General features: G+C 41.7%; 1 protein-coding gene across 1 annotated transcript in view; it reads right to left on the bottom strand.

Annotated features, from left to right (window-relative positions):
• Nucleotides 1–24,814, bottom strand: part of COL14A1 (collagen type XIV alpha 1 chain) — a 167,123-nt gene that overhangs the window by 85,286 nt on the left and 57,023 nt on the right. The window contains exons 14-23 of the mRNA XM_065399762.1: nt 23,074–23,200; nt 19,688–19,827; nt 15,830–15,962; nt 13,215–13,286; nt 12,586–12,728; nt 7,210–7,339; nt 5,678–5,800; nt 4,595–4,744; nt 3,689–3,805; nt 851–997 (exon numbers count right to left, since the gene is read on the bottom strand). Coding sequence (XP_065255834.1) covers nt 851–997; nt 3,689–3,805; nt 4,595–4,744; nt 5,678–5,800; nt 7,210–7,339; nt 12,586–12,728; nt 13,215–13,286; nt 15,830–15,962; nt 19,688–19,827; nt 23,074–23,200 — 1,282 coding nt within the window. The remainder of the gene's footprint in view (nt 1–850; nt 998–3,688; nt 3,806–4,594; nt 4,745–5,677; nt 5,801–7,209; nt 7,340–12,585; nt 12,729–13,214; nt 13,287–15,829; nt 15,963–19,687; nt 19,828–23,073; nt 23,201–24,814) is intronic.

The following is a 24,814-nucleotide window of genomic DNA, read 5'->3' on the forward strand; positions in this document are numbered from 1 at the left end:
TATTCTCAACATGATTAACGTAGGGAACCACATGCAATGTAGTTAAAGGTTGTTCCTTGAGGGAAAAGTGTATTTGATATTCACCACAATGTACACATTGTGTTTATGGTTACAGGTGATGAGGACAGTTGCATAAAACCATCCTTCAGAAAGAATTCACAGAAAGACTAGCACATAAAGGGATTTGTGTACCCACAGTTACATCTACTGGGCCCAATCTCACTCCCACTGAAACCAATGGGAGGTTTTTCATTGTAAGCTCATTGGAGCTGGGACCTATCTTCTTATATGTTTGTGAAGCATTTAGCTCACTTTATGCTCCTTGAGAAATAATAATGGATACAATTTTCAAAAGTGCCCTGGTGACTTATGAGCCCAAGTCCCACTGACTTTCATCCACTGAGGCACTTTTGAAAATTTTCCCAACGACAACATCGAATATCTGAATCTTTCACTGGTTCTCTGTATTTTGTACCCTTTGGTTTTCTCTGCTGTCCATGTTTTGAAATTCTCTTTAGAGAGTCATTGATTTTACAGCCAGAAGGGACCATTTGTGAACTGGGCTAAAACATCCTCCCCTTGTTTTGTCAGAGGGCTGCGTTTGCCACCCCATTCCTGTGTGTGGTTATTAGCTTCTGGGAGAAATGCATAGCTATGTTTGAGAATGCTCTGGAGGAAGCAACCCTTTGAGCACTATCAGGGGAAGAACAATTAAAAACCCGCAATGAAAGAGAAAAAAAAAACCTTTAGCACTCGTGTGGTTACTCTACATTGGTTCTAGCCTCTTGCTCCTACTGGGGACAACCAAGGGTTATCCTGAGGTGGCTGACCTTTAAGAGCCTTCACTTACATGTAGTTTCCATGATGCTTACTCCAGGGCCTTCTATCTCCTGAAGCTGGGCATAGACACTGATTTTATACTCAGTGCCGGGCATGAGCTCAAAGAAGCAATGTCTAGGTGTCCCTCCACCAAGGGTTACTTCTTTCTTTTTCCCATCTGGAATTATAAAAGGAACCATTAGAACAGAATTTCATCTACCATTTTACTGAATAAATGTGTCATATAATGGCCTGAAACTGGAAGGGAATGTGACAGTAAATGAAGTGGCTATAAGAACTCTCTATTTATTAACCATTTTGAGCCACATGCTGCCTCCAATCTGGATTAAATTGATCCGTGTGCAGAGAAGCCCACAAAAAGGCCTGGGCACCATTTAATGCTCACCACTCCCAATAATGCTTATGTAGGATTCAAGTGGTGCCTCTGCAAATTCACCCCCTGTGCATTAAAGCTCTGATCCAAACGCCATTGAAGTTAATGGGAATACTCACATTGACTCCAAGGTGCTTTGGATCAGGCCTTCCAGAGATGCCAATGAGAGCTGTGCTGTATTCTGGAATCAGATTTCATTCCCAGTCTGGGCATCTTGCTCTTTGGATTTGCAGTGCATTCATTAATTTCAGGAAGGACCTAACCAGTAACATCTTTAACCAATTAAGGATCAATATTTATTGGGCTCTGAAGGGAATTCTGTTTAATTCTCAACTGGAGGAAAGAATAACTATATGGACAATGGAGAAAGCATGGGTACTGAAAACAGGGTGATGGATATTTTAATACTTAAAATAAAGCTTTCAGGGGAAATAAGCATCTGTAACAGTAAGGAGTGTTGCAGGGAAATGAAAGACTATACTACACATTCTATACAGTATTTACTAACAGTGCCAATAGGTCCCATTTGTTGCCAAGTCAAAACCATTTTATGCATACCAGGTTGAGTAGCAATACTATGAAGATAATTGACAACTGGTTGAATGAGATGCAGAACAAGCTGGACAATGAAAGTTCTTCATGACAGATGTTAATAAGGAGCTATTTGAAAGGCTCTTTTGTTCATTCTCAAATTAAGGCTCTCAGGCTAGGTTAAAGACATGTCTGGCAGTCCTACATAATAATGAATAGGCACTGAGGAAGCAGAATTTAGGCTAACTCCCAGGTAAGAAGGAAATTTGCACTCCCTCATGCCAGCTAAGATCGTTGCTTTAAAACAGCTTGTCTGTATTTCAGGCCTTCAGATAAACCTTATCTGAATCCATCAATTGTACAATAAAAGGGTCATTATTTTACAATCAAATTAGCATCCACTGTTCATGTTGTCTTTGGCTGACTTGGTTAGGTTTTACTAACTCCACTTCTCAAGTTATTCAAGCTTTTCAAGGGTGTCATTCTATGCAAGTTAATTGTTTTTCACCATAACAAGACAGTGAGTGTCTACCGGGGATGAGCAAATTAGCTTGCATACAGTTAATTCCCCCCTGAACCTCATCTGGATAAGGTAAAGCGCACTGAGCATTCACCATAGCTCCCTTTCCTCAACAGGCATGGACGTCTCCATTTATCAGATGTAAGTGGACGGGAGCTCCACTCTCCCTTCTGGATCTTTATGAAGTAACCAACTGTACTGATTCCCATACTCCATTCTTTTGGGAGCCACCCTGTACGCCCATTCCCACACAATCCAATGGGCTGGAAGCAGCAGATAAGGAACCTAGAGGAGTGTTTCTAGATCAGGGGTAGGCAACCTGTGGCACCGAAGGCGGCACGCGAGCTGATTTTCAGTGGCACACTGCCCAGGTCCTGACCACCGGTCCGGGGGACTCTGCATTTTAATTTAATTTTAAATGAAGCTTCTTAAGCATTTTAAAAACCTTATTTACTTTACATACAACAATTGTTTAGTTATATACTATAGACTTATAGAAAGAAACCTTTTAAAAACGTTAAAATGTATTACTGGCATGCAAAACCTTAAATTAGAGTGAATAAATGAAGACTCGGCACACCACTTCTGAAAGGTTGCCGACCCCTGTTCTAGATCTTTTTGCTGCAGGATGGGAGGCTGAACAAACCCAAGCAGGTCACTTAGCAGTGAGCTGGAGAATGGTAGGTTTGATGAGATGAGATGGAGAAGGATGGCAGCTGGACCCTGAAGATGCTGTGGGAGGGGGGTAAAAAAGCAGAAGCAGGAGCGCTGCCAGCTTTTTTGCCGCCCTAGGCGGTAGAAGTTCCCGCCACTGAAATGCCGCCCACGACAGAGGCAGCGGAAGGTCCCGCCCCCGAAATGCCGCCCCCCACAGAGGCGGCGGAAGGTCCCGCCCCCGAAATACTGCCGACGACCGGGGCGGCAAAAGATCCGGCCACCGCGGTCGCCGCCCCCCAAATGTTAGTACCCTAGGCGACCGCCTAGGTTGCCTAATGGGTTGCGCCGGCCCTGAGCAGAAGGCTGTTGGATCTCCCGCTGGATACAAGGCAGTATCAGGTAAGGGGGTGAGCTGGAGGCTGTGTAGTTACACAGAAGATCACAGGGTTGTGTGGAAAAGGGCTGTGCAGCTTTGAGGGGGCAGGGCTTTAAATGGCTCCAATAATGTGGATAACTATCCAAACTTTTACCTTAAGGGAACTCTAACTCCAAATCTTTTGTGGTTCGTTGGTTTCCAGGTTCTGTGTAGTTCTGCTCTTCTCCACTTATTTTAAACACTGCCATTCAATTACTTTTACAATTTTACTAATTGTAGGAATGGAAATTTTGTTTGCAAACTTCGTTTAGATCCAGTCCTGTGGTTCTCTACAAGCAGAACTCCTACAAACTATAAAGCAGAGTGGCTATGTAACGATGTACTAACTTACCAACAAGCGATTCTGTCACTATCCTGTATGCAGTAGCATGACTGTGAAGCTGCCACTGGGCACAAACACTAGTCATGCGCACTTGATATGTATCCAGATTTGTCACGCCCAAGTACACTGCAATTGAATATAAAAACAAATAGTCGCTGCTACAATAAAAATGCCAGAAAACAAGAAAATGCTGCAATATAATTATCCAAAAATAGAAGAAAAAGTGAAAAAAGTGAGTGATCACTTTTATTAATGAATTTTAAAGAAATAATTGTAATGCAAAACCCTGCATAAAAAATAATCCCCAAAACAATATCTAATAAAGGACAGGAAGCAGAAAGACAGCATCTACATCCTGAGTCCACAGATCTGGAATTTGAGAAGGGCCAATAAACAGTGTTAATAATTCACTTAAAAGGAAACATGTTATTGATGTAACAACACTGTTGTCAAAGCTGAATTTAAGGTTAAGGTTTCCATGATGTAAAGCCTAACTCAGATGATTTCAAAGGATTGCCTGATCAGAAAAAAGAAAACAGACTTTCATTAAGCAAATTTATAGTTACTAGAGTTGAATGATAATAAATAATATCTGTTTTATGACCTGTGTTGTGTTAATTCCAGCAGGAAACATTTTAAAGCTCTATACTGTCTGATGAAAAAAGGCTTTTCCTTTCAGCAAACAAAACTAGCTCAAAATACATAGAAGTGGAAAAATAACAGGAGTACTTGTGGCACCTTAGAGACTAACAAATTTATTAGAGCATAAGCTTTCGTGGGCTACAACCCACTTCTTCGGATGCATAGAAGTGGAAAAGAATTCCATGTGAGAATTCATTCAGGGAGTTGTGTGAAGCTAAAGTTACAATGGAAAAATGGTCCATAGAGATCTGAACAGCATGAAATCATTCTTACATGTTTTGGCTGTGCCTGCTAGGGCATCACTGAAGCCTGTTGAGTATGAAGCAAATACTTTAACACTATACTCCGTTCCACTGAACAGATTTAGAATGAGAATGGTGTTAATATCATCTCCCACGAAGGTCTCTAGTGCTGGTCCAGGGACTGAAAAAGAATAGAATACTTCATAATTAAAGGAATTATCAGGCAGTAAAAAAAAAATCATAATCTGCAGTCAAAAATAGGTTTATTCCTAAACATACTGCTTTATTATTACTTGCTTAGCCCCAGTGGTGCACTCAGTGCAGTACACAGAATTGAAGACACTCCATAACCAGAGCAGCTTACAGTCGAAGACAGACATGTGGAAGCCAGCACACACTGAGGAATCCAGCAGTGACATTCATTTAGGTCTCGACATTCGCACTTGCTAAGCCCCTTTTGTGCTGCTCCAGTGGAACAAAGGGGACTCAGCACTGCCCTAAATAGGCAGCTGAAGATTCCCTTGGCTTGGAGGCATAACAGGATCTGGGGATCCCCACCCACAAAACAAGTCCCTACAGGGCTATTGCAAACCTGCATCATTTAAAGGAGCTCTGAGGCTGGGAACAGGAACAGTGTAGAACTAGCACCAGGACAAAGAGCTGCAAACACTGTCATGTCTATCTTAACTGAACTCACTGCTTACAGCTTAGGATATAGCTTAGAATTCAGCCCTTGGAGTGTTTTCTTTTTAATTTTTATTTCCTCCCCATTGTAACAGTAAACTCAGTTCTCATGGTCATCATGAAAGAAATGTTTTTCAGAGGGATTTGAATGAGGGGGTGTGGCTTGGCTAACTGTGAATGAAGTCTACAGTTAGGTATCCTACATATCTACAGTTCGGTATCCAAAAATTAATGCATCTAAAATTACAGGGCACTTTGAAAAATTGAGTCTAAATCTCTGTGAACTACTTTGAAAATGTATCTCTATAGGCTCTCAGCATTTTAGTTGCCGTCAGTTATAGTTTTTTGTTTTATGTGGGACTTTTTGCAATAGATGTGAAAACTGAAAAAGCAAAAATAGAAGCCAAAGCAACCAATTTTGAAAACTCACTATTGATAGGTTTGTAGACAATCCTGTAACCCATTGTTGGTGACGGAGGGGCATCCCAGCTAATACGTAATCGGTTGTACCACTCATCTGAGACCCTTAAATTTCTGGGGGCAGAAAGAGGCACTAAAAGCAAAACAAATTGTGAGCTTCCATATCTGCATCTCTTACAAGCATTTGTATAAAAGATAGACATGCATATAAATAATAACCCAGATTACACATAACTCTAGCTAAGGAGACCAGTTCTGCCCCCAGGTACACAGGCACAACTTCCAAAAGTCCAGAGGACCCACAGCCGTGTGTCTGAGAGAGGATCTGGACCTGCTGAGTCAAATTCATCGCCGGCATTATGCCAGTGAATTAAAAAATGGAGTTTCTAAAAGAGTTATAGCAAGGATTCATTTGGACTGTTGTGTCTATCGCATAAGTATTGTAATTTCAAATTAATACACAGCCTTAATGTAAAAGAAAAGGAGTCAAAGGGAATTCAGTGATAATGATCTTTCATGTATATATTTCCTTTCAACTCAAAGTATCCCAAGGTGCTTTATAAATTTGGGCCCTGATTCTGCAAATGCTTTGCACTTGCTAAACTGAAGTCAATGGGACTATTCATATACTTAAAGTTAAGTATGTTTGTAAGTGCTTGCAGGATTGGGGACCGAAAGTGATACACAAATTATGCACAGAGATAATTTCATCTACCATTGAAATACAGCCACTTATCGGGTGGAACATGCCAGCTGTTTAGCAGAGCACAGTAGGTCTATCTTTTTTCCATTTTATCCACAGGTTGAATTTGGTTAGAGAGAATGTAGTGACCTGTGTTGGTATGTTAGCTAGAACTAATATAACAATTCTGCTGAAAAGTTCAACAGGGTCTTTCACAACTGCAAATGGTCAAGAACTTTTTAAAAAACATTTCATCCAAAAGAAATCTCTCCAACAGCATAATGGCTGGGGCATCATCATCATCACTTTCTACAGAACATGGACTCCGTGGTGGACTCCCAAACCATAAGAACATAAAAACGGCCATACTGGGTCAGAACAAAGGTCCATCTAGCCCAGTATCCTGTCTTCCGCCAGTGGCCAATGCCAGGTGCCCCAGAGGGAATGAACAGAACAGGCAATCATCAAGTGATCCACGCCCTGTTACCCATTCCCAGCTTCTGGCAAACAGAGGTTAGGGACACCATCCCTGTCCATCCTGGCTAATAGCCATTGATGGACCTATCTTCCATGAATTTATCTAGAATTTAATCAAGAACTGACCAGCCTTGCTCCCTTTCTGCTATCTGACAGTGTCACAGCACAAGACATAATCAAACTTGATTAAAAACAGTCAGATGTTTATCAGTCAATGCAGTGGGACTTGTATAAAAGTTCTGATTCATATATTTCTCCATTTTTAAATTGAACCCACGTTTTAACTTGAACTCAAATGTTTGCATAGTATGAGAAAATAACAAAACAAAACATCTCTTACTCATACCTTTCTGACTGCCTAGAAACAGAAGGTTTGTACTTACAGGTTTTCCCAGGAGCTGAGACACGGACTCCTTCCCCATCAGAATAGATGGGAGTGACAGTAACTTTGTATACGGTATCTGAGAGCAGCGGCTGAAGAAGAAGATTGTTTTGTCTTCCAGGTACCATCACCTGGATGGTCGGAACATCAGAAACAGACGAGGTTGATTATTAGCTTCTTAAATCCTTTTATAAACACATATGATCTCTGCCATCATATACCTCTCCCACTTCTGTACAGCAATTTATTCCTAATGAGCTGGTTTACATTTTAAATATGTTTGTGATGCTCTATTTTGACAACAGTTGCCCTCCCTAAATAATCAGCGGACTTGTTCACTATACATATCTAAGATAGTAATGTACTAAGAGAACCTGCCTATGATAGACAGCTATATCTGCATGTATGGACTATCACTCTGTACTAAATCTCTGAGCCAATACAACTTTCAAATATTCCTTAGATCAGTTATATTAACTGCATGATTACTATCCAAAGAGTGGTTTCACTATAGAGGGTGGGGGCATCTGTATATTTTGCTTACTCTTAGTCCGAAAGGGATTGCCCAACACTGTACCTGTTAACTAAGGCCCATCTAGGTGTAATTTAGGGATTATTCCTTATTCCATGAAGCACTTAAGTACGTGTTTTAGTTTAACTTCAGTAGGACTAAAGCACTTGCTTAGGTGCTTTGCTGAATCGGGACTAAAATGCCGGGTCCTGCAGCTTTACCATTTACATTTATGGGCATGTGATCCAGCTCAAAAATCATAAGTATTTTTAGTAGCTAGAGTTTTAATATCTTTACTAAAATTTTATTTTATTTTTTTAAGTAATAACTGATTTTTGACTATTAAAAACATAGACACATCTATATTGTCTAATTGGTTTGGTTTAAGCTTTCACTGACCTGAAAAAAGTTAATCTGGGATTAGAATTTAAGAAACCTCTGGCTATATCAGATGAAACAGAAGAATATTGCCCATTATGCTGTATATTTTTGCTATTGCCTTGTACTGTAGTATCATATATGCTATGCATATGGTGACAGACCCAGACCAGTGGGGTACAGGAGTCTGGTAGAGGGCTCTTACTGGTCACTGGATGAGTAGTTTTCTGTTCCCTGAGTGACCAGAGCAGGGGCTCTACTAGAGTAATCAGGAACCTGCTAGAACCAGTTAAGGCAGGCAGGCTAATTAGGACACCTGGAGCCAATTAAGAAGAAGCTGCTAGAATCAATTAAGGCAGGCTAATCAGGGCATCTGGGTTTTAAAAAGGAGCTCACTTCAGTTTGTGGTGTGAGTGTGAGGAGCTGGGACCAAGAGGTGCAAGGAGCTGAGAGTGTGTGCTGCTGGAGGACTGAGGAGCACAAGCTTTATCAGACACCAGGAGGAAGGTCCTGTGGTGAGAATAAGGAAGGTGTTTGGAGGAGGCCATGGGGACGTAGCCCAGGGAGTTGTAGCTGTCATGCAGCTGTTACAGGAAGCACTATAGACAGCTGCAGTCCACAGGGCCCTGGGCTGGAACCTGGAGTAGAGGGCGGGCCTGGGTTCCCCCCAAACCTCCCAATTGACCTGGACTGTGGGTTCTTCCAGAGGGGAAGGTCTCTGGGCTGTTCCCCAACCCACATGGTGAATCTCTGAGGCAAGAAAATCCGCCAATAAGCATAGGACCCACCAAGATAGAGGAGGAACTTTGTCACAATATCTATAAAGCTTTTTGTACTGCCCCAAAAAGAAACCACTGTATTAAAAAGGTTCAGTTTAAGATTACTGTTTTGACATCAAAGATAGCTAAAACATAATTTTCTGACAAAGCCTCATAAAAGATGGATGAAACTGAAAAGAAACAATAACATGATTCATATTTCAGTAGAAAATATATTCAAGTAATTCCTTTCTTTGCCGTTCTTATTGATATAGTCGTCAAAGAAAAATAAAACAGAAAACTGACAGAATATGAAAGAATAACCAGTATGTCCAATAACATTTCCTGTTAACATAAATAGGAGTGAGCTGCATGAATGAGAACTCCATCAGATTACAGAATGTGAGTGAAGGAAGCTCGTACATGAAAGAACGCTTTTACATTCTGAAGTAATGATTTGGAGACATAAGCCTGAATGATACATTTTGCTCTATTTTATGTATATGGTTAAGCCCAAATTTTAATACTTGACTTCAATAGGAAACTCAGGTATACATTATTGACAAACCCAAGTGTTCAAAAATCATTAGTTGGGCCCCCAAATATTAAGAAACTGGCTCAAAAATCATGAGATTTTAAAAATAATAAATTTGGGGTTCTTTTTGTATTCTGGTCTTTAAACCTCTAGTGTTCTCTCTTTCAAACTTTCCCCCCCAACCATGAGAGTTAGAAACTTACATTTTATTAAAAAATTAAAGATAAAAATCTCTTGTATTCATATGACTCCAGGAGATGAGGCTTTAAGAAAAATACCAAATATTGCACGACTTAGAGTTGACAACAGTAGGTGTAAAGCACAGCTTAGAATGAGGACATTCTTACTGAGATGTCTGATAGAGATTCACATGTATCTGTCTTAAGCACCCAAATTTGAAAGTGTTATTCTTACTGTGATCCCAATCCATGAGTAGTGTGACAGACTTGGAGCTCCTCTGCAATAGTTTAGGAATACTGTACATCAACCTGCTTATTGGGATGTTTACTATATGGATATATTGGTTTAGTTTAATAGGGGACTGTTGGTGGAAAACAAAGCCAGAAAAGAAAGAATGGCTCAAGTTTAGCCACTTTTCCACAAACGTTTGAGGGTTGGTAAGGGACAATGCCAGGGCAGACAAAGGCCCAGGTACACAGGAGATCAAAAGAACTCTGGCCAGTTTAAAAAAGGGACTCTCTCTCTCAAGAGAGAGAGGTAGTTGTTCAGAGGAACCAGACGGAGACCCAGACACTGACTGGGGGTACCTGAAGAAGTTAAGCCTGTAGGTTACCATGAGGGGATGGGAAGACTTATGTATGATAGACAGTCTAAATGCATGTCTGTTGTTTAAAAATCCTTTTTTCCCAATAAGCTTTGCCCCTCCTGCAAACTAACAATACTTTGCATTTCAGAAGGCTGTTTTGGCACTATACTGGTCACAGGTGTCAGAAACTCAGCTGCCTCTGGGCTTGGTTCCCTAGCAACCCAATAAGCTCAGCTGGGGCCAATAAACCCTCACTAAGTGACTGTGCTCCCAGATCGCTCAGGAGGGCCAACAGATCACCATTTACATCCTGTAGCAACAACAGCACTGTCAGTGGCGCTGTAACACTTTTAATAGTGGGGGTGCTGAAAGCCAGGGGCCGGGAGCAGGGCTGTGTCTCCGGGATGGGGGGGACCCAGAGGCCGAGGCTGGGAGCCCGCATGTAGGGCAGGGAGTGGAGGGCCAGCAGCTGGAGCCCCACGTAAAACCTGGGGATGCTGCAGCACCCCCCACACCCGTACAGATGCACCACACTCGCAGCTGCACCAGACCTGCTTCCTGCCCAGTCCTTGCTCCAGTCCTTGCCTGCTCTGCTCCAGTCCTAGTCCCTGCCTATCTTTGAACTCCTGATTCCTTACTTCTGGCTCTGACCACTGGCTTTTCTCTTGACCATGACCTTGGCTTTGCCCTTTGATTCACTTCTGGCTCCTGGCTCTGACCATTGGCTTTCCTCCTGACCACGCTCCCAATTCTCCCCTTGGATTCTCCTCTGACCACTAGGCCAAACTGTAGTAGTAGGATTTTATGTTTGTATTTTGTATAATTTAGCATGAAGGATAACGAATAATAATGTAGCATGTATTAAATGCATTAGTGTATGATTTGATCATATCCTGCCAGCCACCCTTTCTGAAAGCAGAAAGGAATGGCCTAATGGGCCATTGTAAAGATGCATCAGCCAGAATCTGTGTCTGGAGCTGATTTCAAGGCAGTGACAGACCTTTAGAGTCACCATTTTGTTGTAGGTTTAGCATTTTGAAATAAATAAAAGAATGCAATGATTGTTTTCTACTGCATTGCAATTTGATGTTCCTGTTCAAATTCTTTGTGTAAATCAATCCTGTTTTGTGTGTGAATGAGGAATGTGTGTGTTAGAAGATAAGTGTGCAGGCCATTACCGGACCAGATGTTCTAGGGAGGAACCGAGGACAGACGTAAGGGCACCAGGAGATTGCAACACGCCCCTATTGAGATGTCAGAGAGGGCATACTGACGACTCTAAAAGATGTGGCAGGCACCCATCAATGGGGACAAGATAGCTGTGATCAAAACCAGCATGGGGTAACTCCCTGAGAGACTGATGAAAGAACAAGATAAAGGATGAGAAGAACAATTTAAGAAAACAAGCACTCGTCAAACGACAATTGATTACAGCATGACGGTGCAAAACTCATTGGTCCCAAGGAAGGAAAATCACTATATAAACAGGGTGCTTTGCCATGAAACTTTCGGTTCGTCCTGCCAAGACTTCCCCGGAGCATCGTGTCGCGACCGACAGAACCCGACTCCTACCTACCCTTGATCAACCTAGGTGGCCATTAGATTGATCCAGACTCTGGACTGGTAACTATAACATCAACTGGCGGGAGTGTGTGTGTGTGATTGAATGGATATGCTAATTGTTGTATCTTCAATAAACACGGTGTATTGCCTTTTCCCCTGAAAAAGATCCTGTGTGCTTCTTATAAGCATAACAAAACTCCTGCTCCAACCAAAAGGTTGCCCTGCCTACAAGTTAGTGTGTGAAAACAGGATCCCAAAGGGAAGAACCGCAGGTACCTGAACTCAATCAGGACTGCTAGGTAAACACAGTTAGTACAGAAGGCACTATAGCCTGGGTCCCAGCCTAGGAGTGGGGGAATTGCAAAATTCCACTCCAGAAGAGGTGAAGGCACAAGGCGTGAACCCTGAGGGGCCGCACTAAGAGAGACAAGAAAGTGGACAGAGGTGCAGCTAGCCCTGCAGTCATGAAAAGTACTTTCTTAAATACTTGTGTTACAAAGGTTGAGGCCTGTCATAGCACAATCAAGAACAGCAGCAGTTAAGCATCAATTAACCTAGAAATTTAACCCAAAGTCCAGCATCTTTAGCCAGTTGGGCCCTAATCCCGTATTTGACAATGCACAGGTAGATTGCTTCACCCACATGGAGCAGCTTGAACAGGGTTTTGCACAGACACAGCAGTCTGCCTGCACTGCATCGATTGCAGGATTAGAGATTTAGAGTCCAGTTCTGCAGCAATTCCATACACAGATCGTCCACTGACTTTGATGTAGGATAGGTGCAGGATCGGGCCCTTTGTTAATACTAATAGGATCTCTGAATGTTTGTTTAAGTCATACAAAAAAAATCATGCAGACCATTCTTACCACTTCCTCAGCACGATCACCTTTACTAGTGAGGTAGGTCACTCTGAACTGGTGAACGTTGTAGTCTGAAATGTCCCACGTCACCCTCAAGCTTGATGTGGTTTCATCATCTATAACAAGGTTTCTGATTCCTGTTCGAAAAACTATAAACAAAAACAAAAGTAACTCAAAAAAATGTCATAGATCCTATTTAAAAGATGTATTTTGAAATGTGTCACTCAACAATATTTTGTAATGATTATCAACAAGCAACAACAGCCACACCCCATTTCTATGGAAGTAATTATGGGGGCTTGCAGTGGATTTAAATAGGAACAGAAATGAACCCAAAAATGCTACCAGGAATGAATGGATACTGATCTTAAGGAGCAATAAATATTATATAAATGTCCCCCATTGTTTTATTTATTTATATGACACCTATCCTTGGCTCTCTACGGGTTTTAGAATAATTAACCCTATACAAAAGCTCAGTTTGCTATAGAAATCACTAGGATAGACAGGCAGCCTATACTTAGAAGCAAATTGTCTGATTCAAGAAAACAAACAATGAGATCTTTTTAATTCTTTTTTTTGTATGGGGCCTAAAACACGTTAGAGTACATTTTATTGACATTCATTTCTTTTACCTGCAGTTGTGGGTCTGGAGGTTGCAGTACTACTAGTAGCAAGGCTGGTAGATACTGTAGTGGTCCTTGCAACTGAAAAAATAATACTCTATTCATTAACATTTCAGAAAGATCTGGAAGCCATTTGTGTACTCTTTTAATGCCAGTTATGGAAATATTTTCTGCTATTTATAACTATGACCCTGAGCCAACTTACCTACCCTCATGCACCCCTTCATTTTAAGTAAATGAGTCTATTTAGGACCTTTCAAGAGCACTACATTCAATGTATAAGATGATATTCTGAAGAGAATGAAACAGTGGAAGATATTATGTACATCCTAGTCAAATTAGAAGCAAAAAAGATTCATATGTGTATCTGTAGGAAAAGGCTGGAAAGAGGCGGGACGGGAGTGGGAAAAAGTGGGGCAGGATGAGATGAGGCAGGGTGGGGGTGGGGACTTTGGAGAAGGGGGTGGGGGCAGGGCCTGGGGAGGAGCAGGGGCAAGAAGAGGTGGGATGGGGGTTGGGTCTTGGGGGAAAGGGGCAGGACTTGGGGCGGAGCAGAGGGTTGAACATCCCCTGGGCCCGGAAGAAGCCGGCGCCTATGCCCATGACTTCTCTTTGAACAACAGAAAGACATCCAGAAAGACAATGATTTAAAGACTTCTCCCCTTGCTAAATTGTTCCAATGGTTAATTACCCTCACTGTTAAAAATCTGCACTTTATTTCTAATCTGAATTTGTCTAGTTTCAGCTTCCAACCACCACTAGAATCACCCTTCAAGTGTTAGGAGGGTAGGGCAGGTTTCATGCCCATTCTTATATTTAATTTGTCTGCTGAGACAATCAACAAGGTTGCCAGCAAGGCCAACAAATTACATTGTTGTTGCTATACACAGTCATAGCCATGTCAGTCCCAGGACATTAGAGAGACAGACAAGCTTTCAAGCCACACAAAGCTAAACATAATAACAGCAGCAGTACTGATGCACGGACTACTTGCATGGGTATAGATTTCTTGCCTTAGTAAGGGTTGCAGGATCAAACCAAAGTTTACTAAATATGTCTGTATGCCTTGATTTGAGTCAATTAAATTTTCCTGTTTACAACTGAGAATACAGTTTCAATTTAACCAAGTCACTGCCCAAAAAAGAAAAGAAAATGTGTGTAAACTTCTAAAGAATGTTGTCTGATGATTTTTTTATATTTTCTTACTTAATAAACAAAAGGGATACACACCAATTCACAGCTTACTCTATGTAATGCAACACTGTCCTACGCTAGTTTTCAGTAATAGTTCATAGGGATATCACCGTTATACAGTTGGTCAAAAAAATAATAAACTTGCCCTCTAATAAATCTGTTTTATAGTCAAGAAAAGAAATTGTTGTGCAAGCTCCTTTACTCTTCTTTCCTAAGGGCTTTATTGAGCACAAAAGAACCACATCCTCCCATTAAAACCACAGAAGACTGATTTGTTAGAAACAAAGCACAGCGGTCCATGAATATTTATTTTTCATGTTGAGAGATGTCTGTTGCAAAGAAAAGGGACTTTGTTAAGATAAGCATCATAATTTAGAGATTCTGCCTGATTCTGCAGGGCTAAAAATAGCTTGTAGATTGCCCCAGAAGTAGAGTTTTAAACTTTCAGAATAAACTTTTAGAGATGGGTAAGAAAGGGAAGCACTGATTAGACACAAAGGTGGGTGGGTAAAAGAAAGACAGACTGAAAGAAAGAAATATGGAAAAGATGGACGGAGACAGACAGGTAAGGAAAGAAAGAAAGAAATGGATGGTGACATGGACAGACAGACAGATGGAGGCTGTTAGGGCAACGTTCACATTTCAGAATGGGAGTGTAGTAGAGATTTTTTCAGATACAGAAAAGTACACCTAAATACGGATTTAGTGTAGGTGCTGGTCTGAGTCAGTGATTCATCTCAGTTCAGCAAAACACTTTAAGCAAAGCAAGTCCTTCTTTGGTGCATAGCAATGGATTTAATCATGTGCTTAAATGCCTACATGAAGTAGAGATTTTAAACACCCAAGCTGGAAACGGCCACAATGCCCACTATAAGCCATCTATGTTTTCTTCTGACTTCAGTGACAGTTGCACAGGCACTGATGTAAACATACAGGGCCAGATCCTCAGCTGGTGTAAATCAGTGCAATTCCACTGATTTCAATTAAATTACAACTGTGTGGCTGAGAAAGCTATACAGTAAATGTCAAATATTTCTAATTATGTTTTTGAAAAGTATTTAAATTAAAATATTTTCATTCCAGAACTAAATTGAATATAGCTTTTAATTAAATATCCCACCCCCAGAATAAATATTGACACCTAGGACCAAAGAATGTTAAATAATCTCTGAGCCAAAGATGTGTAACCAGAGACAGTCTAATGCTACTAAAGCTAGAAGGGCAGCCAAACCTTCTTTCCAGGCTGGATGCCTTCTTCCACACAATATTAAATAAAAGCACAAAATATGTCTCCAAAGCCTTGATGATACATCGTATTTTTCAGTATTAGAAGCAAGGGACAGGCTATATTTTAAACATAAGCTTCATACATTATACTTTAAAGTATATAAAGCTCTTTAAAACAATACAACCATTAGTTTTTGTCTTACGTGTAGTTCCAAGAACAGCAACAACATCACTTTCACTTTCATCACTGTAAACTGCCAGCAAAGAAACTTCATACTCCGTATCGGATAACAAACCCTCAACAACATGCGTGTCCTTGTCTCCATCTAAGACAACCTAAAAAACAGAGCAATAGCTAGAGAAACCATTTCCCATTATTTACTGTTATATTTGATTAACTTCATAAAAACTTTATTGAATTATAGGAAAGATAGAATTTCAGCACCTAAAATATACAGCCATATATTCCAAACTACTCACTAATAATTTGTTCAGTTCATAGATCGAGATTAGAGTTATTCTATTGCCAGTTTCATTGTTCTGCCATGTAACCTTATACTATGATCCACACAAATAACGTTAGCTTACAGTTAAGGCTGATCAAGTTTGTTTAATTTGAAAGCAATCACTAAAACTCAAGGAACTGACCCCCAGAGGCCTAACTCAAATATTATGATACCAAAACACATTAGTCAACTCAGCAGCCTTGGACCCTTTCGACTCCAAAGTACAAGTACTCACAAAACACACATCCATTTCCTCAATGTTTCACTTAATCACAGAACTTTAGCTCTAACCTCTGCAAAATTAAGGTATTTTACCAATACACATACTTGTAGATGAAAAACCAAGAATGTGTTATTACAATCTAAGAAATTACAAGGTCAGAGTTCAGATTCTGTATTTGAGGGTGAATTTGAGGAAGTGAGTGTTTTGTAGGAGGGAAATGAAAGACAGGAGCAGCGCCAGGGTTTTTGGCGCCCTAGGCGGGGGTCCTTCCGCGCTCCTGGTCATCGTCGGCAATTCTGTGGCGGGGTGGTCCTTCCGCGCTCCCGGTCTTTGGGACACTTCGGCGGCAGGTCCCGGAGTGAGTGACGGACCCACCGCAGAATTGCCGCCGAAGACCCGGAGCACGGAAGGACCCCCCCTGCCGAATTGCCGCCAAAGGCGGCAAAATGCCGCCCCCCCCCCAAATCCTGGCACCCTAGGCGACCGCCTAGGTCGCCTAAATGGAAGCGCCGGCCCTGATGAAAGGTAGTTTTTGTTGCTGCGCTGAAGACTATGGGTGTGTTTGGATATGACGATGTGTGGTTGGGAAAGCATGGACTGTCTTAAGTGGTGATCTCCTTTATTTTTAGTGATTGCATTGGCAAGGAATGAATTTGAGCAACATTAACTATATGATAAAGTTTTTGTGTGGGGATTTCCCTGTTTCTTCATGTTTAAAAATGGAATTGGGCAGTTCAGTGGCTGACAGTGGATACAGGGGGACTGAGAGATGGAGAGGGGTGTACAAGACTGACCGCAGGATGAGGGGAAGTGAGGAGTGGTTCTGGTGAACTGGGATGGCAAGTGGGTTTGCGACAGTGCATTTAGGCCACACTGCAAATATTGATATGACTCCCTGAGGCAACACTGGCAGACTTTTAGGGATGGACACTCATCTTATCATCTGAAGGGAAACAAAACCACCCCAGTAATGAGAACCAAGTGAAGTGGGAAGCAATTTGTTCAGCATACAGTGTATTTGAAGCACTCAATCAGTATAAATAGCACAATATCTTTATTCTGTGCATAAAAACATGCTGCAGTGTGAACGTTTCTTAATAAACAAAGAGGCGCAAATCCAGGAAAAATTTGCTGTGGTGGCTAATGGCCCACAAAAGCATCACAGACTCCTGGGCTCTGCAGAAATAGAGACTGTTCCCAATTCAGTGGGGAATGGGTTTGGTCTTCTGAAGGTACAGAACATTGAACTGACACCCTGCTCCAACAGATACTTTTAGGCAAAATTCAGACGCAAATCTGAGTGAGTCTACATGGATCTAAGCTGGTATAACTAACACCTTCTTCCAGCTCCCCCCACCCACCCATAATGCATGTCAAACCATCTTAGACACCCAAGACTCACTTGGACTCGTTAACTTACATCTGACTCACATCACTTACCAATGTGTAATTTACACCACCTGTGAACACACACACACACACACACACACACACACACACACACACACACACACACACACACACACACACACTTACTCTGGATCATTGAGCCTAAAAGAACCTCAGGCAGTCAATGCTGGTGCAACTAACAAGCCAAAGGACCAGAAAAGAGGAGTGTAACAAGCAAATCAACCAACTTGAGGGTATAATAATGTGCACCCCCTATTCTAACACACACAAAGAGCTATCCTTGATCATGCACATTTTAAAATCTTATTCCAGCTCTTTGGGTAAGTTACACCAGCCTAGACTCTGTTACACATTGGCAGAGTTGGTGTAAATAGGCCTCACTTACAAAACCTTTCACATCACTCTCAGAATTTGGCTCCATAGCTCTACCCAGTTAAATGGCAACAGCTCTTGGGAGCGAAGGTGGGTGTGCTGTATTACTGCATGCCTGATACGGCAGCTGGGAAAGAAGTTTAAAGAGGCAGCAGTCTGGAGGTATTGTGCTATCCTTGGCCTGACCTCATTACAAAGGTCAACTGAGGAGAACAAGGAAGGAGCCTGGGTATTTTTTATATTTTAAAATGTAAAAATATCATCACCCTGCAGCATTTTCCAGTGAATGAACCATTCACCCTGATGAGAGAGGAACCCCAGATCTGCAGATATTTCATGATAATTTTATAAATATATACCAATACAAAGTGATTTAAAAAACAATACGAGGACAATAATAAGGTCCAATCCAAAATACACACTAGTCAAAGAGACTCATTGGCAACCACATTTTCAGGATAGGTACTTGAAATAAACGTAGTAAAAAGTGAGTCCAGGAAAAGGGGAACCCTAACCCATCTCACAAGCAGGGGAACTCCAGTGCATGACAGGCCTATCAACTAGCTCACTTACAAATTCCTTCTTTTACTTGCTTACCCTCCAAATTCATCTCATCATGCACACGAGCATCTCCGGCCAGGTGCGGGAAGACTGAAATAGGGCAAGGCTATTTTCCAGAAAAGCCCCAGTTTCACTACATTAGTAGGAGGATGAATGAGAAAAGAGTAAGTGGAGAGAAACTGGGCAAACAGTGAACAGAGAAAAAGGGATGGAGAGAGAATGGGACAGAGAGAGATGAAAGGTAGACAAGCAAAGGTTAAAAATATGAGCAGAAAGGATAAATAAAGAAAAAAATCTTGAACTAGAGAACAAAACAAAACATTTTAAAAGGATGAAAATGTTGCCTGAGGACAAACACAGCTATAGAGAAAGAGATGCATGATGATCTAGAGCTAAAGTAGAGCACAGGGAGAGAAAGGGGAAAGATGAGAAACAGAAACACAGGATACCACTGTAATTTATTAATTGTGTGTAAACTTTGTTTGTCAAATGTTTTGAATCTATGGTTTTATAGGAAGTTTTACTGTTTCCAATTGATTAAACAAATCTAGAACATATTCTCATCCCTTTGCTGGGCACGTCACCCACCCTCCCCTGGAGTGATCATCTTGTTTTACCTTCATCTTTTTCACTGGGAAGCGGAAGAATTTGAGCATTCCAAGAATTGGGAGTAACAGAGAATGGAAGGCAGGTTCTATGGTAATTGGCGCATGAGAGATTAGATAGCTAATTTCCATGAGTTCTCTTCCCTCCGGGTTTATCTACAAAGAGACGCTGAAACATTCGTTCAGTTTAATTTTGGAGGGCTTCATGGTAAGCCAGGCTGCCCTCTGAATAAGTCAAATTGCCACACATCAGGTCACTGGGATTTTGCTTTGCTTAGTTGGCAATATATTTTCTACAGCATTGAGCCTCTCAAAGTGGAATGTATTTCCTCTTCCATTTGTGAAGCATCCATACCAGGCCCCACGAGAGTCAAGAAAACTCACCTCTTCAGATGCACCCCCATTCAGTGGGGTCCATGCCAATCTGTAGCGAGCAATATCAGAGGAGATGGGCTTCCAATTGACTCTAAAACTATCTGTTGATGCTTCATCTATTTCCAAATACTGTGGGGCTGGAACTTTTTCTGCAAAACAATGTTATGCAAAAAAAAAAAAAAAGAAGAAGAAGAGGAAGTTAAAATTTGTAAAAATCTTAAAACTACACAAAATGGTGATATTCAACAAGCCCTTTATGGGCTGTAATACTTTGGTCTCATTTCAGTTGTTGGGTTTAGTGTGCAGGTGCTGGGTGATGGTGCTGGCCTGTGATATATAAGAGGTCAGACTAGATGATCTGCTGGGCCCTTCTGGCCTTTAACTCTGTGACTTTTTTAGCTGTAGCTACCTACACAAAATAGAACATAGGGGATAGATATCAAAGGTACCTCTGGTTATACTCTCACTCGGTGATTCTCAAGGAGGCTAGGTATTTTCACCCTGATATACTTACTTAGTCATAGAGTAAGCAACATTATTATCACCCTGTTATTAATTATATTATGATAGTGCCTCGAAGCCTCAACCAAGATCAAAATGCCACTATGCTAGGTATCATACAAACACAACAGTTCCTGCCCCTAAATGGCTCACAGTCCAAATAGGCAGGGCAGGCAAAGGGTAGGAGAAAGGAAATGTTATTGGTATTATTGTTTTATGAAAACATTACTTTGCTCAGAAAAACTGTACTTAAGGGACATCTACACCGCAAAAGTAAATAAATAAATAAATAAATAAATAGAAATCCCCACGGCAATGAGTCTCAGAGCTCGGGTTACCAGACGTAGGCTGGCGCTGAAGGGCTAAAAATAACTATTCAGGCTCGGGCAAGAACCTGAGCGCTGAAACCCAGCGATGGGTGAGGGTCTAAGAGGCTGGGCACTATCCCAAGCCGGAATATCTATACTGCTATTTTTCACCCCGCAGTGTGAGTCCCCATTGCCTGAGTCAACTGACTCTGCTGAGAGTCTTTTTTTTGCTGTGTATACATCTCTTAGTTAACAGTGCCAGCAACATTGGATTTTCTAGCCCTGTAACTTGTTTCCTGATAGTACTGCTGTTTAGAGGCCACAATTCTTCATCACAGCATGTGGAGAGAGCAGACAAATCTCTGGAAGAGAAAAATCCTTTTACATCTTAAGTCATAAATGCAAATCCTGGATAGATTAATAAATGTCAGTCTGGTTCGAAACCTCCTTCTGAGATTTGAGGCTTGACTCGTCAAACAAATGAGAGCTTATCACATGAGATATGTATGTTCTTTGTGAACATAAAATGTGGTTATATACATTTGCAATTCATTACATCCATACTTCCTGTGGGCAAATGGAAATCCCTTCATGTTATGAATGCACAGGAATGGAGGGCGTTCAGCACCCCTCCAAAACTGCTCAGCACCTCGCTGGATCAGGCCCTTTATCTTATTTTTAACAAGGGTGTCACTATTTGGTAGCATGGCCAGCAGATGAAGCTTCCCCTGTGGGAGGCTAGCTCCCTGTCCTGCCTCGTTCTGCCCATACTCCACCCCTGTTCAGCCCAGGCCCTGCCCTCCCCGCTCAGCACTGCCTAGGGTGACCAGATAGCAAGTGTGAAAAATCGGGACGGAGGGATGGGGGGATAATAGGTGCCTATATAAGAAAAAGCCCCCAAAATCGTGACTGTCCCTATAAAATCGGGACATCTGGTCACCCGAGCTCTGCCACTGCCGTTCACTGTATCCCTTCTCTCCTCCCCCTCCTCCACCAGGCCCCCACTGCCCGCCGTGTCCCTCCTCTCCTCCACCCTCCTCCCCCGCGGGGGCGGGGGTGTGAGGAGGGACATGGTGAGGGTGGGGATGGGGGGTCTTTCAGGAAAGGAGGGACATGGTGAGCACCTCCAGAGAGGGGGGCAGTGGAGGAGAGGAGGGACTCACCAGGTAGCAGTGGGGACCTCAGGGAAACGGCGGAGCAGCAGGGAGGGGAAGAGGCGGAGCGAAGCCTCCCCTGGCCTATTATACCCACCGCCCATGGTTGGTAGCTTGTGTAGGCCGAGTTCATTGCACACACCAGCAGCTCCTTGCATCCCTCCATTTCACCTCACAAGCTCACTGTGTGCCACCCTCCCATCCCCCTCTATTTCAGGGACTCCCTGCAATCCCCTCCAATCTTCCCCGGATCAGAGGTTCTGTGTGCCCCCTCATTCCTCCCACTTCCCCACATGCCTATGTCCTCCATTTTACGCCCCTGTCATGGCAAAGGCTGTATGTGCACCCATTTCTCCTCATGCCCCCTTCTCTCCCTTCCCCCTATGCCAGGGTCTTCCATTCTCCCACACACACAGGGGTTGTGTGTGCCTGCCAGGCACCATTCCCCCCACCCCGCAGTTATTTTTTGCTTTGGAGATGAGTAGTTCAGGGTGTCAACATTTTAAACTCCATTGGGAGGAGGAGCAGTGATGACTGAGGGGTATTGTTATGCTAGACAGTAATGGGTGCCATCAACCAGTTATTTGATTTACAGACAATTGCAGAGGTGCTTGAAGCTATGGCTGCGCTAAATAGATGACAGGGCTTGACTGTGCCTCCTCTTTTCCCTCCTTTTCATTTTCTAATTTTCCCAAAAATCAATAGAGTTGTGGCCACTGATGCCTAGAACATTCACTGAAATCTTGGAATTGACCTGCTGTAGCATTCAAATGTTATCATGTGACACAACGACATATGGAGAAATGCCATCAAAGTGAGTGTATGGTCTGGCAAGCTCTGCCAAAAAATTATTTTACTACTTTACTAGAAATAAAGGATACAAAATATTGCTGCTCCTGCAACCTTTACATCCTTGATCACATGAGTATTTTAATGATGTCATGGATTACTCACATAAGCAAGGATTGCAGCTTTGGTCCCATAGTCAGGACATAAAAAGTTGAAGGATTAAAAAGTTTCTCATGAAAGAAGAATGCAGATACTCATTTCCAGGGAATGAGTGCAAACTTCCAACTACTTTACACTGCTAGATGAGAGATTGCAGAAATGGGTACTACGTTGCAGGTTCTACGAAGAAATTTACATGGACTAAAAAAGCAAAAAAAAAGTTTAGTTCAGTAATTTTAGATTTACTAAGCCTTCCAGTCCTTAAATTTTTACTTTTTATAAACACAGAGTAATCTGACAGCGGAGATGCTATTTGTCTACGTTTTAGTGGCATAATGCTCCCCAAATGAATAAAAAGCAAAAACACCCCAATATTTTGAAATCACAGTTGGAGAGTATCAGAGTTACTGGTCTTGCTTTCCAAAACAGTAAGTGAATATCAAAGGTGTTCTTGGAAAGCCTTCAAATATGCAGTTAGACTTACTTGTAGTAAAGCTGCCAGTCAGCGGCTCAGACTGTCCTTCATCATAGAGGGAAAAAATGGCAACAGTATATTCTGTAAGGGATGTCAGCCTTTTCAGGGTGTATGTTGAAATGCGATCAACTTCCACCTGCAGAATTAATAATTTGTAATAGATACTGCCATGTGCTAGGAATACAGGAAACAAAGCCCCTTTACGTTATCAGTGCCTGCAATTCGGCTGGCTAGTAATGGATATGGACAGAGAATGCCATGCAATTATGAAAAGAGCCACAAATTATATAATTATATGCAACATTTACATTATGAATGAAGGTAAAGTCAAGGTTATCAAAACCTATTAAAAATGAGATAGTCTAGATTGTAGAAAACTGGAGGTAGAAAACTAGAGGAAGGGAGAATTAGAGAAGCCACAAGTATAAAGACATTTCTGACAGATGAGCACTTTATGTTTAATATTTATCATAAAAAGATGTTCACAGTGTTGTTTTAGCCATGATGGTCCCAGGATATTAAAGATAAAAGGTGGGTGAGGTAATATCTTTTATGGGACCAATTTCTGTTGGTGAAAGCTTGTCTCTTTCACCAACAGATGTTGGTCCTATAAAAGATATTACCTCACACACACACCCCTTCTCCCTCTAATAAAAAATGATGACAGTTTTCTTTGGTCTTCAGCCAGAATACATTTAATGTGGCATTATGGGGGACAAAAACCTCAGAAAGCTGCATAAGCTAGCTGTATATCAGGGCATTCAATGTCATGTCAGATCAGGGCACAAAGAACAAGACACAAAACCAGCAAACTGGAAAAAATATACCACCTATTTTATGAGCAAGAAAACTGTAGAATATACATCACCAAACATTATATATCATGCTCTCACCATATAAAGTATGCATATTACATTACTATGTATCGGAGATGTTCGCATACCATGGTGATGAATTTAGACAGACATTAAAAACCTCAGAGATGCCCAGATTATAAGTAAACTACAAAATGGGATTAAGTGAAGTTTAATTTATTGACAAATGTTTAAAGACATGGAAAAACTACTCAGAGCTTCGTCACCCATGAGTTACATTATCTTCCAAACTTGCGGGTAACCTGCCTCAGTTTAATATGGATATTTATCCCATTTGTAAGAAAGAACTGATAACTCTAAATAGTCATAGCCACAGGCTAATGTCAGAGGCTTTTATATCATATTTTATTTGCACAGGATCTGGTCTGTTTATATGATTGGCTCCATTTACTGCAACTATTTATTTAAACATTTTTCATATATTTTGTCGGATTTTTGTATTAAGATATTTCATTCCATTTAGAGAGGCTGCTAATGGTGCACATGCTGGTGAAAGCTATAAGGAAAGCTCTTCTCGTTACAATGCAGATGTTGTCAGATTGGTAAACTAAGTATTATAACTAAGGGAATGTCTACACTACAATTAGAAACCCGTGGCGGCCCCCAGGTCCGCTGATTCAGGCTCACCTTGCAGGGTCCTAAAGCCCCGGCTCCAGCCTGGGCCTGGAAGTCTAAACTGCAGTTAAACAGCCCTGCAGCCCAAGCTCCATGAACCCGAGTCAGCCGGCATGGGCCAGCCCCCGGGTATCTGACTGCAGTGTAGACATACCCTGAGAGTCCAAGCTGAAATAGGTTGTTACAGTCAAGTGATATCCTGCCTAAAGAAAACACTCATACCTATTCTGAGCCAAATCCTACTTCTGTTGGAAGTCAGT

This window comes from Emys orbicularis, chromosome 2 (genome assembly GCF_028017835.1).
Source record: "Emys orbicularis isolate rEmyOrb1 chromosome 2, rEmyOrb1.hap1, whole genome shotgun sequence".
Classification (NCBI taxonomy): domain Eukaryota; kingdom Metazoa; phylum Chordata; order Testudines; family Emydidae; genus Emys; species Emys orbicularis.